Source organism: Cloeon dipterum, chromosome 2 (assembly GCF_949628265.1).
Source record: "Cloeon dipterum chromosome 2, ieCloDipt1.1, whole genome shotgun sequence".
NCBI lineage: Eukaryota > Metazoa > Arthropoda > Insecta > Ephemeroptera > Baetidae > Cloeon > Cloeon dipterum.
The window spans coordinates 29163499-29176859 of NC_088787.1; the positions used below are offsets into that span (position 1 = coordinate 29163499).

The 13361-nt window shown below is 38.4% G+C and overlaps 3 protein-coding genes across 3 annotated transcripts in view; all 3 read left to right on the top strand.

Moving 5' to 3' along the window:
• The first annotated feature begins 105 nt into the window (after window positions 1-105).
• LOC135935854 (uncharacterized) lies at window positions 106-3259 on the top strand. Its single transcript, XM_065478422.1, has 18 exons — window positions 106-223; window positions 289-340; window positions 397-554; window positions 603-636; window positions 690-754; window positions 811-898; window positions 959-1052; window positions 1105-1243; window positions 1301-1354; window positions 1413-1437; window positions 1485-1552; window positions 1608-1710; window positions 1767-2002; window positions 2060-2119; window positions 2255-2285; window positions 2514-2581; window positions 2638-2749; window positions 2801-3259. Exons 1-18 carry the CDS (start codon window positions 158-160, stop codon window positions 3088-3090), a joined length of 1743 nt encoding a protein of 580 aa, XP_065334494.1. The 5' UTR covers window positions 106-157; the 3' UTR covers window positions 3091-3259.
• A 728-nt stretch (window positions 3260-3987) lies between these two features.
• LOC135936144 (uncharacterized) lies at window positions 3988-7139 on the top strand. The gene is made up of 18 exons (XM_065478855.1): window positions 3988-4108; window positions 4181-4238; window positions 4298-4455; window positions 4516-4549; window positions 4614-4678; window positions 4738-4825; window positions 4881-4962; window positions 5013-5151; window positions 5206-5259; window positions 5324-5345; window positions 5395-5462; window positions 5522-5624; window positions 5678-5913; window positions 5970-6029; window positions 6181-6211; window positions 6529-6596; window positions 6652-6763; window positions 6818-7139. Exons 1-18 carry the CDS (start codon window positions 4055-4057, stop codon window positions 7111-7113), a joined length of 1728 nt encoding a protein of 575 aa, XP_065334927.1. The 5' UTR covers window positions 3988-4054; the 3' UTR covers window positions 7114-7139.
• Window positions 7140-11584: 4445 nt separating this feature from the next.
• zda (zonda) overlaps window positions 11585-13361 on the top strand; it is a 117536-nt gene continuing 115759 nt past the window's right edge. Inside the window, exon 1 of the mRNA XM_065479230.1 lies at window positions 11585-11595. The gene's annotated coding sequence lies outside the window, so the exon portion shown is untranslated. The remainder of the gene's footprint in view (window positions 11596-13361) is intronic.

A 13361-nucleotide genomic window follows, 5' to 3' on the forward strand; every position in this document is an offset into this window, starting at 1 on the left:
GCGCTTATACTTCATACTATGCTCAGTTCATCATGGATATGGTGGCATGTGGTGGGAACTGTATACAGTCCTATTTCCTCTTTAACAGCCACGAGTGTCATTGATGGTGTGCAGCATTTCTGACTCAGCATTCTTAAAAAATTTAGCTAACACAGACATGACCAGCTCTGTGAAAACAAACGTTGAAATGTATTTCTTCTTGCTTGTTTTAATTCATTCGAAGGTAACAGCTTTCTATATAATTTTGTTTTCCAAACGCAAACTAATTATATACTATTCAAATTGTAGATAATGGCAAGTGTGGATGATCAATTGTGTCTAGTGCAGCAAAACGTTGCGAGTAAATATTTAGATATTCTTCAGCTTGAAATTGATCAGTATTCGCTAAAAATGCAGAGCAAGATTTTGCTTGGAGGTACTACAGTTCTCCATTTAATTGCATTGCCAAGTGCTACACGGCAAATACTGCGATCTCGGACCCACTTTCACGAAAGGCCAAGTATTTAGAAAGAGTATTTTCACCAGCTCAAAAAACTATCAACTGCATGCAAAATGTATTTAAGAAAAATCATTTTCCTTCAAAATTAATTTAAATTAAAAAGGAGAGGAAAGTTGCTTCATTCTGCAAAATCAAAAGTAAAAATATCGTATTACTTTTCCGATATTGAATTATATCCTTCGAATCACAGTGAAAACGCTTGAATTGAACCAGTACTCCGATTTACCTTTGCTGTATTTCCAATCCTTAGTTCAGGTATGATCATGTAAATTCAAATTAAAGCGAATAACAGATATGATAATGATGTGCAGTTGCCTAAATTCGAAGCCGAGAAGTTTTGCTCAAGTAACGGTCTAAACTTTGGAATTGATGAATCGCTAATTGAATTTATCACGATTGGTAACGATTTTGATATATCATTTCTATAAAGCAACCAACGCCATATTTCTACATTTCTAGGTCTAACGGATGTGAAAATATGGATGGCTGACGTTCAAATATTAAACGCAACCGCTGGAGTATCCAGAAAAATTGCTTGCACAATTTCTCACAAGTATAATTTTCTCGTAAAATTTTGTTTGCTAAAATTGAATGTTCCTTAAAAGGCAAAAGAGTTCGAATTTGGTAAAACAGGAAAACTGTCAAAACAGCAATAATTTTGTGTGTGTTTTGCCGAAAAATTGCCATTTGGACAAATGCTCCTCAAGATGCTCCCAGGAATCATGCGATATTGCTGATGCAAAGGTTTGAAACTAACGACCTGTTGAGAGAGTCTAATTACATGGATTAACTCATTGTCAGCAACCAGTAGATAACTGCGAGTCAAATTGTCCAAATCAAGACTGCGGCGAAGAAGTAGATTTTATAATTTATATTTTCATAGAATCAATAAAACAATGCTTGCATGACTCAGAAAGCTGAAAGATTTGGATACATGAGTATGTGAGACATTCACCTTCATTCATTTAAAAAAGCCTTTTTGCAGAGCCAGGAGTTGATGGAGATGTCATTGAAGCGTGTGGAATGCAATATCTTTTTTCAAAAATTCCTAAAGTATTATTTAGAGCGCATTAATCATATCTTTAATAAAAATCTTTACCAACTAAAGTATAATCAAAGAGCGACTCATACGTTTTGCTGCACCAAACACATGAATGCAGCAAGTATTACCACGTTGGAAGAGGCCAAGTGCTTGGCGCGAGAAATGATAAGTGAGAAAACTGAATTTGTCAAAATCTTTTTATCTCTTTTTACATTTGCCGAGAAGAAAGAAATTTAAGCGACTTTTCCTTCTGGACAAGTGCAAGACCAAGCAACTGCACCAATTTATACACTTGGTGCTCAATGGACGGGTCGGGAGAGGTGTTGGACCAAAATTTGCTCGACATACCCAAAAACAGCAATCCTAAAAAGCAGTTTATTACGGTGAAGGCGATTGCGCAGACCGAGTCTCTTGCGTTTAGTTTTGAAGATCCAACATTCACGACCAGAGCTATGTGTTCAGTAAAACAAATCACAAACAAATAATTTAGAAAATATCTCAAAATGAGCATTTTACAGCGACCAAACGCGCAAACGTGCACCAGTTCATTTTGCAGTCCAATGGGATTCAAAGAAGAGGTTATGACATAAGTTCTTTTTTGTTAATATTAATGTAAACAATGTTTTAATTAATTGATTCCCTATTTCTACCATAATATGGAACAACCAACTTCGAGTATTGACATCTTAACGAAATCTTCATATTTGTTTTAGCTGGAGGGTAATAAGCCCAGGAGAATTACGGGTAAAAAGCAAAATCCTTCAATGTGTGAAAATAAGTTGAATCTTCGTCTTTTTACTACCTATAAGTTGTGACATTCTATTTTTTATCGAGGGTTTTGTTCTTTAACAACTAAGAGGAATCAAACTTTAATTTTTTTCTTAAATTTAGACATAAGATCCGATATTTAAACTCTGTTTTGACAATTGACCCTATTGATAATAAACTTATTTTCATGATAATATTCTTCAGGTTTGTACCGTTCAAACTGTAAATACATGTATGGCTGCAGAAAATTGTTCGACACATGCCCCGCTAAGGTAAGTTTTTATAAGCTGTATAAAAATAACACAAAATGTCCAAATATTTTGTCTAGTACTCCTATTACCAGGGATCGAAATGGGCACAAGCTAACTTAGATTACATCATGAAGTTTGTTACATTGGAAACGAAGGAGAAAATGGAATGCCTTTTGCAAGTTTTAAAAGGTTATTTCTAGTTAAATACTGGGATATTTGGTTTAAATTGCAAAAAAATAGGAAACAACGTGAAGTCCAGCACGTTCATAGTTAACGCCATGTCCCTTGGCTGTCCGAAATACATCCGATGGTGTGAGATTCCAGACAGTCCTTTGCTGAACAACTCCTACATACCTTGGGAAGAAGGCGAACCAAGTATGGACCCGACCAAAGAATGTGTTTACATGAAGTACAACGCAGAAAAAAATTCATTCGCCTTTGGAAAAATGTCTTGCTATACGGAACTTATGTTTATATCTCAAAGTTCTGAGATATATCCAAATAATACTCTGGGATTGCTACGAGATTAAACATGAAACATTCACATACATGGATTTCGTCAATTTATTATTTGTTGTGCATTTATAAACCGCGTGTTTGTATAAAATTTCCAAAGTGCTAAGTGGAAACTGAAACATTTATCAGAGAATAAAATTTTTTTAATTGTTAATAAACGATCAGAATATAAGTTACATGGTGATGAAATTTACAAATTGAGTTTTACTGGCTTGAAACAGCACAATTTTGTAGATCTCGTTGCTTAACTATTCATTTTGAAGTAAGGATGTTGCACCTTGAGGAGGGAAATTAGAGCTCAAAATTCCGAAAATTCTTAATGCAACTATGATATTAATTACGTCGCTTAGGGGTGAAACGCTCCTGCCGCGTGCTAGAGAGGCTTGATTGTCTGGCTTATATATTGAAAATAACTTTTATCACTTAGACGCTTCCAATTCCCCATTGAGTTTCAAAATACAATGTTGATCGAACAGCCCACAGCGATGAAAAGAACACGTTCCCCATGTAATTTTTCCCAAATATATATAGTATCATATTTTGTTTATTTTCTTATTGCAGAGATCAGAGATGGTTTAGTGCTATACTTGATCATTAGAATATTTTAAATAATATTTAATTCAGTAAAATTTAATAATTCAGTTTTATTTTGTGCTCATCAATGAGGTAGCTAGAATGACCTGTTTTTTAGTTCAAACATAGGCCATGCTCGATGTTTCTCAGATTTTTTGTTTATATAGTAATTCAGATGTTTAGATACTTACCAAAAAGTAGAGGGCGCGGTAGCATTTCAGCAAGTTTAAAATAAATATGTACAATTAACAGTTACATAGAGGATCTGGTGTCATCTGACGGTAACAGTATATAGTTTGTTTCCTTGTTTAAAGCCACGAGCTTCAGTAACGGCGCACAAAATTTTGCTGTCGAAGCCTATACAACGCATTTCGAAAATTTCATTCAACATATTTGACAAGCTTAATGGGAACAAATATTAAAATTTATTTATTTTCATTTGCTTTAATTCATTCTAAGGTAATTAATTCTTCTAATTTTTAATTTTTACTTTAGGATGAACACGTTAAATGATTTATTTTTCATTTCCAGATCATGGCAATAGAAGATGTGGATGATCGGTTGTGTCTTTTGCAACAACCAGTTGCGAGTAAATTTTTTGGAGTACTTTTGGGATTTGAGATTGAATTATATTCACTAAATATAAAGGGCAGGATTTTGCTTGGAGGTACTATGGAACTCCATTCAATTGCATTGCCAAGTGCAACACAGCAAACTCTGCGACCACGGATCCACTTTCACGAAAGGCAAAATACTTAGAGAGAGTATTTTCACCAGCTCAAAAAACTATCAACTGCATTCAACAAGTACGAAAAAAATAAATCCCCAATTTAGTATTTATTACCTTAATTAATAAATTATAATAGAAGAGAAAAGTGGCAGCATTCTGCATGGTTAAAAGTAAGTAGTAGGCGTTACGAATGTCGATTTTCAGGTTGTTTTAATATCTATTTTTATATCACAGTGAAGTTACTCGAATTGAACCAGTACTCCGATTTACCGTTGCTGTATTTCCCAGTATTTGTTCAGGTATTCCGTAAACCCCGAATATTTATTTAAAAACAAACCCATAACAAAAAAATCTACAGTTGCCGAAGTTCAAAGCTGAGAAGTTCTGCTTAAGTAACGGTCTAAACTTTGGTATAGATGAATCGCTGGTGGCCTTCATCACAGATGGTAACGTTTTGCAGTTATATAAAATGCGACGAGACACAACGTCAGCAAAATCTAGGTCTAACGGATGTGAAAATATGGATGGCTGACGTTCAGATATTAAATAAAACCAGTGGAATAAAATGCAACATTTTACACAAGTAAAATTTACCCTTATATTTATATTTAAAATAATTGATTGAACTTGAAGGCAAAAGAGTTCGAGTACTGTCAAACAGGAAAATTGTCAAAACAGCAATAATTTTGTGTGTGTTTTGCCGCAAAACTGTCATTTGGACAAATGCTCCTCAAGATGCTCCAAGGACTCATGCGATATTGCTGATGCAAAGGTTTGAAGCTATATGGCCTTTTGAGAGAGCCAAAATACACAAATTAAATTTAAGCAACAAGCAGATTACTGCGAGTCGAATTGTCCAAATCTAGACTGCGGTGAAGAGGTATGTTATATTTGAAGTATCGAAATCATGTTTTAACCTACCAAAAAATGCTTACACGTCTCAGAGAGCTGAAAGATTTGGATACAGTATGTGTGGCATATATTTTCACCAATTTCACAATAAAGCTTTTTGCAGAGCAAGGTGTTGATGGAGATATCATTGAAGCGTGTGGAAAGCAATATCTTCTTTCTAAAACGGCTAAAGTATTATTTTAAGGTTGATTGATTCTAATTTCTCTAGTAAAAATCTTTACCAACTTAAGTATAATCAAAGAGCGACTCATACGTTTTGCTGCACCAAACACATGAATGCAGCAAGTATTACCACGTTGGAAGAGGCCAAGTGTTTGGCTCGAGAAATGATAAGTGAGTGAACCGAATTTCTCAAACCTTTATATCACATTACATTTGCCGAGAAGAAAGAAATTTAAGTGACCTTTCCTTCTGGACAAGTGCAAGACCAAGCAACTGCACCAATTTATACACTTGGTGCTCACTGGACGGGTCGGGAGAGGTGTTGGACCAAAATTTGCTCGACATACCCAAAAACAGCAATCCTAAAAAGCAGTTTATTACGGTGAAGGCGACTGCGCAGACCGAGTCTCTTGCCTTTGGTTTTGAAGATCCAACAATCGTGACCAGAGCAATGTGCTCAGTAATTCACATAAAAAATGAATTATTTCAAAATATCTCAATATGAGCATTTTACAGCGACCAAACGTGCAAACCTGCACCAACTCATTTTGCAGTCCAATGGGATCCAAAGAAGAGGTAAAGCCTCATGTGAAATTTACAAATACTTCAAGTTAATTTCTATAAATACACAAACGGCTCTACTGAATATGTAGAGTCGTAAAACAATATGGAATCAAAAAGCAATTTAAAATATCCTTAACATGAAATAAGTGAATTTTGGTTTCAGCTGGATACAAATAGAGCCTCTCGAATTACTGGTAAAGACGCAATAATTATACCCCGGCAAGAAATTGGATATCCAAGGATATCCGCGCATTGACATAGACGACATAGACTGTTGGAAAGTTTTGATATCCTTTGGACATCTCGAAGGATATCTAGTTTCCTGCTTGGACCCTTCAACAAGCAAATTAAAAAACGCTGAAATATTAATCAAGCTATTATTACTTTATTGTTTTTCATTTATCGTGTAAATCTAATGCAATAAAAAGGCAGAATTTGAACGGAAAAATGCAGCTCACATTGGATTTTCAAATTGGACCGCGCGGTGACTTTAATCTCATCAAATTTTTAGGTTTCTACCGAAAAAATTGTAAATTCATGTTTGGCTGCAGGCGGTTGTACGACGCGTGTTCAGAAAAAGTTTGTTTTTCAAAATAATGTTTTACGACTACATTGGTTCAATTATTTTGTCTAGTACTCCTTCTACCAGGCATCAAAATGGGCACAGGCCAACCTTGATTACAACTTCCGACTTGTTACATTAGAGACAAAAGAGCAAATGGAATGCTTTCTTCAAGTCTTAAAAGGTACTAATTCTTAGAAGGTAAAATACATGGCTCAAAAACTGTACAAAAAAATAGCAAACAACGTGAAGTCCAACACATTTGTAGTAAACGCCATGTCACTCGGCTGTCCGAAATATGTTAGATGGTGTGATGTTCTTGACAACCCTTTGCTGAACAACTCTTATGTCCCTTGGGACGCAGGTGAACCCAGCAAGGACCCGACCAAAGAATGTGTTTACATGAAGTATAATGCAGAAAAAAATAAGTTTACCTTTGGAAAAATTTCTTGCAATGTGGAACTTCAGTTCATAGCTCAAAGTTCTGCCATCTATCCAAACAATACTTTTGGGTTGCCACAAGATCAAACATAAAACATTTACAAATATACAAATGTATGTTGTCCATTACCATTAATTATCGTGATTTAATAAATGATGTGTGTGAATGCTCAAAGTCTAATTTTGAATCTAAAATATTGCATAGATAATACGGTATAATATATGATCCTAAACCAGATAAACTGCTTAAAAATATTATTTTCCTTATTTTGAAAGGAAAGAAATTATTATTTAAGCTGAACTTAGTATAAAAATAAAAGACTCGTTGCATTTGTTTTGATTGCAAATTGCAATGCGATTGTTGCGTTAAAATAGAGGCTTCTAATGATCCCTTTGATTGTTGTTGGAATGCCATTTGTCAGTTTTAAATAGCCATAAAACCTTAACTGGTTAGAACTATAAAGAGCCGACAGCCAATATGCTGTGACAGGAATGCGAGAGGCAGCAGCTGAAGGAAGAGTAATTTAGCGCTGTCAACCTTAACTCTCCCTCTTATCTTGCAAATTGTATCGCGTAAATATGCAAAAAAAGGCCACATCTGGTCCGTTGATGGAGCCAAAAAGGCTCTTCGCTCCATAACACGAGCGCTCCACTGACTAAAGTTTGCAGAGAAGTGTGAAAAATTCTGTGGATGCATAAAAATTACTAACTTTTTTCGTTGACTTTTTCTTTTTTCTAATTATGTCTCATTGGTGAAATAATAATCTCATTTTCTCTGACCCATATCTACGTAGAAAATCCCAGATGCAGTAACTTCAAAATTAATCAAAAAATCAACTTTTCAAATTTTAGGAGTTACAAATAGTTTGATTTCTGCGCCACATTTCAAATTTTTGCGCCCTTTTTTTCCTGCGTGGTCATGTGTGATCTAATAGAATATTAAACCACGACGCAATTTCAGTGTGTGCAGCATGGCTCAAAGTAAAGGCGAATAGAAAATAGGCTGTTTGCCGGTGAAGCACAAATGGCCGCGCTGAGGCTGGCACGCGCGTAATAACAACGTTCTCGCTGAAGCGGCGGCAAAACAACACACTCAATAACATCCTGTCCTTTGAAACTGATCGCGGCACAGCGAATAAAAATTCCTGTCTGTTTTAATTACTCGCTGGCCGGCTCTATACACCGCCACCCCCGGCTCCCCCGCAGCGTCGCGGGGCGCACGTGGTACGTGCAATGCCGCCGTCTGATGTGGTCGAGGCGAGGATGGATTTTCACCGTGCGCCACCCAATTTATTGCAATTTGTCGTGGCAGGCAGCCGAGCCCGTTTTTGCTCAAGCGCCAACCCCTTTGAATTATGGTTTAATTAAAAAAAAGAAAAAGAAAGAGGCCTCGGATAGTATGAACATGGTTTATGGCCTTCTGCGCAGGGAAGATCGGTTCAGTTAGGTAGCACACGCTAAAACTTTCGCTTAATCGATTTGCTACGTTGCATTGGATTTATTAGTTTTGACGAAATGGACACGTTAATTATTCAAACAGACGAGCAATTTTAGTTATTTCTTTCTCTGCTTATATCTCCCCTTTTTCACAAACCACGAAAGTTGAGTGATGTAATCAACTACTTTTTGCTAATTAAGAACTTTTTCTAATTAAGGCTATGTGACATCATATTGATTCTTCAGGCCGTTTTCTGACTATTTCCAATATCGATGGCCTGCAGTGGCCTTCCTGGGCATCGCACTGGACGAGGACGCGGGGCTTCGGCAATTGAGTCCCGCGGTGGAAATCCGACTATCCACAATGCATCTACCAAACCAACCAACGTTGCTGGCCGAAAGAGAAGAACGATGGCTACAATGAGTTTGTGAAATATTATAGACTTCAAATTATTGATGAGTACTAGTTTTTATAAGCACAAATCTTTCAACCTTTGGCAACCCCTTACAAAAAATAAGCCCTTCCTATTTTTTTAATTTGTCATCTATTTAACGGTACGCACATAACATAATTTCTCTACCATGCAATACATCCGGCAAAATTTCCTTTTTTTTTCTAATAATACTCAAGAGCAGCTCAAGATTTTCTGCCAGATTAAATAGAGAGGTTTTGAATAATCATTTTTTATTGTGAGTGGAATATATGGACTTAATGTATCATATATATCGTGTGTGTGCGAACTAAAGAAAGATTAGTGAAAATTTCAACATTCTTTTATCAGGCAGTAACATGTCAGCTTTGCCGAGCTTTCCATAACTACCGTTCAATTTAGTTACTTTCCCAGAAAAATTTAGCATTGCCAGCAACAGATCAATTTTAATAGCTAGGTGCGTTCATGTTATCGACAATAATTGACAAATTAAAATTATTTGAGAGCATATATACCGTTGTATTTGACTCACCCAGTTAAAAGCGCAACCTATACCTAATTTATTTCCTGTGCAGGCGCCGGGAAAGTGGGTCATGAACAGTGCGACGCGGGGACGAGCTACCTTGGCTCTGTTTCTCACCATGCTGTTTGCAAAATGGGCGCATAGTAATTCCGCATCCACGACCATCTCTTTGAGTTATTAAAGAGTGGGCCCGAAAAGAAAGTACGTGAGAAGCAAGAGCCAACGTGCCTAGATTGCAAATCACGTCCTCTTAATCAAATCTCTAACTCGCTGTGTGTGTGCCGACAAATTTTGAAAATATGCAAATTTCGCCGCTCATTGTCACGGCCGACTTGGAAAATATTCTGCGCATAATTCATAATTCAAGCACGTGTGGGAGAAAAGAAAAGATGCGATTCGACTCTAGTCGAGTGCGCGGTTGCATCCGTGGAAAAGACAGAAGGGCGCAATTTCCTTTGAAGCTGTCTCCCTCACAGCGCGCACACACACATAGTGAGTGCACGTGTTTGCGTATGTGCCTATAGCCAAGCCAAACACGGGCAAGCACGTAAACTTTGCCAACTTGCGTTTTTAAACTCTGTTGACATTTTGCATTTGGAAGGAGAACTCGTGATGTACTGAACGCTTTTATCTCAGCAACCACGACAGAAAAGCAGCCGAGAGAAATAATGTACAAAATGCACTACTTGGGAAACAATTTGCTATATCAGAGTTCTCGGGAGGATTGTCCTCACCGCGAAAGCTGGAGTTGCGTTCGTTGTTTTGTTCAAACAGAATAAATCTAGATTCGAATTAGCTAGAATGCAATATAGGTAATTAAAAACTTGCCTACAGCATGGGCATCGTGCAGCACATTACGAAAAACAATGAAACGCAGTGAGCAGCGGCGCGGTAATAGCGGCCGGGTTTTAATTAGAAAAATCTCCCTTATTACACAGCGCGGGAAAGAAACGCGCTCGGCAGTAATGAGGGCCATTGTTCCCACTTAGCCAGGCGGCAGTTTCGCGGAATGCGGTGCGAGGCGCAGTTTCCATTCGCCTGCAGATGTGTTTTCCGACTTGCCGTGCGGCTTTGTGCAATAAGCGGCGGTCGACATGATCGACGGCTTATTAAGTAAGCCGTAAAATGGGTGACAATGTCGGCGGCAGGGTGCGCGGAACAACAATCGCGCCGTTTTTTTTTTCGAGCACTGCTCCGACCTGAATCTCGCCGAGAGGGAAATTTTGCCGCTCAAGTTTTCTCTGCTCGTCATGCTCGCACGTGTATAAATGCCCGACTCGTGCGCCGACTATTGATGAGCCCGTGACAAGCAGAGATGAACTCGAGTTCGCTCCACCCCGAGCCACCCCCCGGCAACCCTTTTCTGCTCCATCGCCACACAGACTCCCACCATGTGAAATATCGAGAGGTATCGATTTACCACCAACGTGCAATTATTATAGAGTGTGTGCGCGAATTATTTTTATCCACCGCCTGATCGGATCAATCAGCTTGATTTTGTTGTTGTCGAGATTCCCGTCCATTTTTTACCCACCACTCTCATCCGCATCACCAATGAAATGATTGTGCAGCCTTACATTTATTGACGTTGCTCTTTCTTCGTCTATCAGACTGAATGTCATTATTTGTGGTAAAGCCATGAACACAATAGAAAATATGTTGCTTTCGTAGCTTTGATGCTCCAAAATAGTAAACAAAAAATGGCTTCAGGATGGATTAAATTATTGGATCTGGCGTTACCACACATCAAACTGCAACACGTTTTCAGTTAAGTCTGTCTATTGAAATTCATTTTATTTCTGTCTTTTCGTGGTGTTTCGATGTTGGTTTTATAATTTGAAAAAATATGTTGTTATGGTTACAAATTTTTAATCCGACTAGAATAGAGCCATTAGTAAATTTTCTTTCTTTCTAGCAAACGATTACTATTGCAAATCCCTTACAATTTGGAGCAAACAAGTTAGTTGTTTAAATCTGGTAAAATGAGAAATATTATGTCCCAATCAGGTGCTAAACTTACAATAGATCGATAGTTCTGAGTGATAACTGTCTTTGTCCCTCAAAAACTTGACAACAATTTAATCCGTTGTGTTATTAACTATGATCTGCTGGAATTATCATCGTTTATACCCCTTGCAAGTCGTAAAATTCCGAGACAATTTTTGCTTGGTAACCTCCAAGCATGCCTGGTCATAAAGTCCATATAGTACAGAACAACATAGCGTTGTCAGTTTAAATCCAAGGATACTCGTCGTACAAATTTCAATGAAGGAAAGTGCAGTTGTAAATGCCAGAGAGAGTGATATTACTCTTTCAATCCTAGGTGCCACCTGCAAGTGGAGAAATATCGCGTAAATGGTGAGAGCATTCCAGCTGACCTAGAAAGCTGAAAGACTTTTCTGGAGCTCGACGCGACAGACATTTTCCGTTTCATTTTGCGCGAGTGCTCTCTGCTTAAATTAGGCGCGAGCAAAATAATCCGTTCAGCGCAAGGAGCGACCGTCGCGAGGGAGGAAAATTGCGAATTTGATTATCTTAATCGAATCGATCGCAGCCGCTGCTCCATTTATTAGGCGGGAAATGATCGATCATTTAAGGTCGGGCGCTAACGAAAGTGTCAACACGTCGTTCGGCAGTCACCTGGCTGTCACCCGCGTGCACACGTCCCTTGCTTCTCAATCATTCTTCCTGCTGGAGACTCAATATCTGGCGCGGATCAGGGCCCCGAGCGGTGCGGAGAGGTAATAAACTGTTCTTTTGCAATTTAAAAAAGAGCACTCGGAGGAAAGAGTGACAGCCTCATTATTGCCGGTTTTCTTTCTCCTTGTTCCGAGGCGGACGCCGAATTATACCTTGCGAACAGCGCAGCTGTTCCGGGGCTTTTTAGGCCGTGCAGCGAAATTGTTAAGAAGACACGCGACGAAATAGGAAAGAAGGAAGGAGAAGTGTCCTCTCCCCCTTTGTTCTGACGCAAAAGCAGTTTCCAGACTTTATTGGAATCAACAAAAATAAATTTGAGAAGGCAAACTGGCAAAAATGACCTAACCGCCGCAAACAGTGCGTCGACCTTGTTTTTATCTGAGTTTGCCCAGGCGGTGCGCGGGGTAATCCAGCAGCAAGGGTCGGTCTGACGCTTTCGCGATAAAACATTGCGTCGAGATGGACTGGGAAAAGGAGGATCAGGAAGTTTGCGCGCCTGTTGCTGAATCAGCGGGCCAAAACCCAGTTTGCAAAGTAGCGAACAAACAGATCCAACAGCGACTTGAATGTGTCTTTCGAGCGGAGAATTAGCCCCCGAAAGTTGTTTTGCGCGGACGAGACAAGCAGCCCGGCCAGATAATGGCATCGTTTTGTGTTAATAGGGTTTCAGCCGGGCGAGTGACGCGCTACAAAGGAAACACAGAGATGGACCTGCTGCAAAGACCGGGCCCAGCCGCGCGCAGGTGCCGCGCAATGAAGTAAGGTGCTTTCAATAGATTACTGCTTGCTTTATGCGAACCGACCGCGGCCGTGGCGCCGATATATTTGCTGAATGGATAGTTAAAATCACACAAGCGCGTGTTTCTTCTCCTGTTCGCGTACATGTGGATTTATTTGCCTTGAACCAACTTGAAAGCCGAAGTTTGTCTCTGCAGTAATAACCTTTTAAATTTCTGCAACTATTTCTGAATTTATGGAGCATGACTTTTTTGGAATTTAAGTTGGTTGATAATTTTCCTAATATAAAATTGATTATATTCTGGACATAGCTTTTTGTCTTTTGAAACCAACGAAAACATTAAAACCATCTCTTTGACCAACGCCCTAAATGATTCAGTGGAAAGAAATTAGTTAATTAATATTTTACAACAAGAAAAACTAAATTGCCAAAAGGAGAAAAAATACAAAATGCTTTAAGTACTTTACAAAATTAATGAATGTGTCAGTACTTGTTTAACCTAATCTCGAGC

Coding starts and splice junctions, on each gene's coding strand:
- LOC135935854 (XM_065478422.1), top strand. CDS start 158: ATGACCAGCTCTGTGAAAACAAACGTTGAAATGTATTTCTTCTTGCTT. Junction 224..288: donor TTGTTTTAATTCATTCGAAG/GTAACAGCTTTC, acceptor TTCAAATTGTAG/ATAATGGCAAGTGTGGATGA. Junction 1,438..1,484: donor TGAAAGATTTGGATACATGA/GTATGTGAGACA, acceptor GCCTTTTTGCAG/AGCCAGGAGTTGATGGAGAT.
- LOC135936144 (XM_065478855.1), top strand. CDS start 4,055: ATGGGAACAAATATTAAAATTTATTTATTTTCATTTGCTTTAATTCAT. Junction 4,239..4,297: donor TTTGCAACAACCAGTTGCGA/GTAAATTTTTTG, acceptor CTAAATATAAAG/GGCAGGATTTTGCTTGGAGG. Junction 5,625..5,677: donor TTTGGCTCGAGAAATGATAA/GTGAGTGAACCG, acceptor TTTGCCGAGAAG/AAAGAAATTTAAGTGACCTT.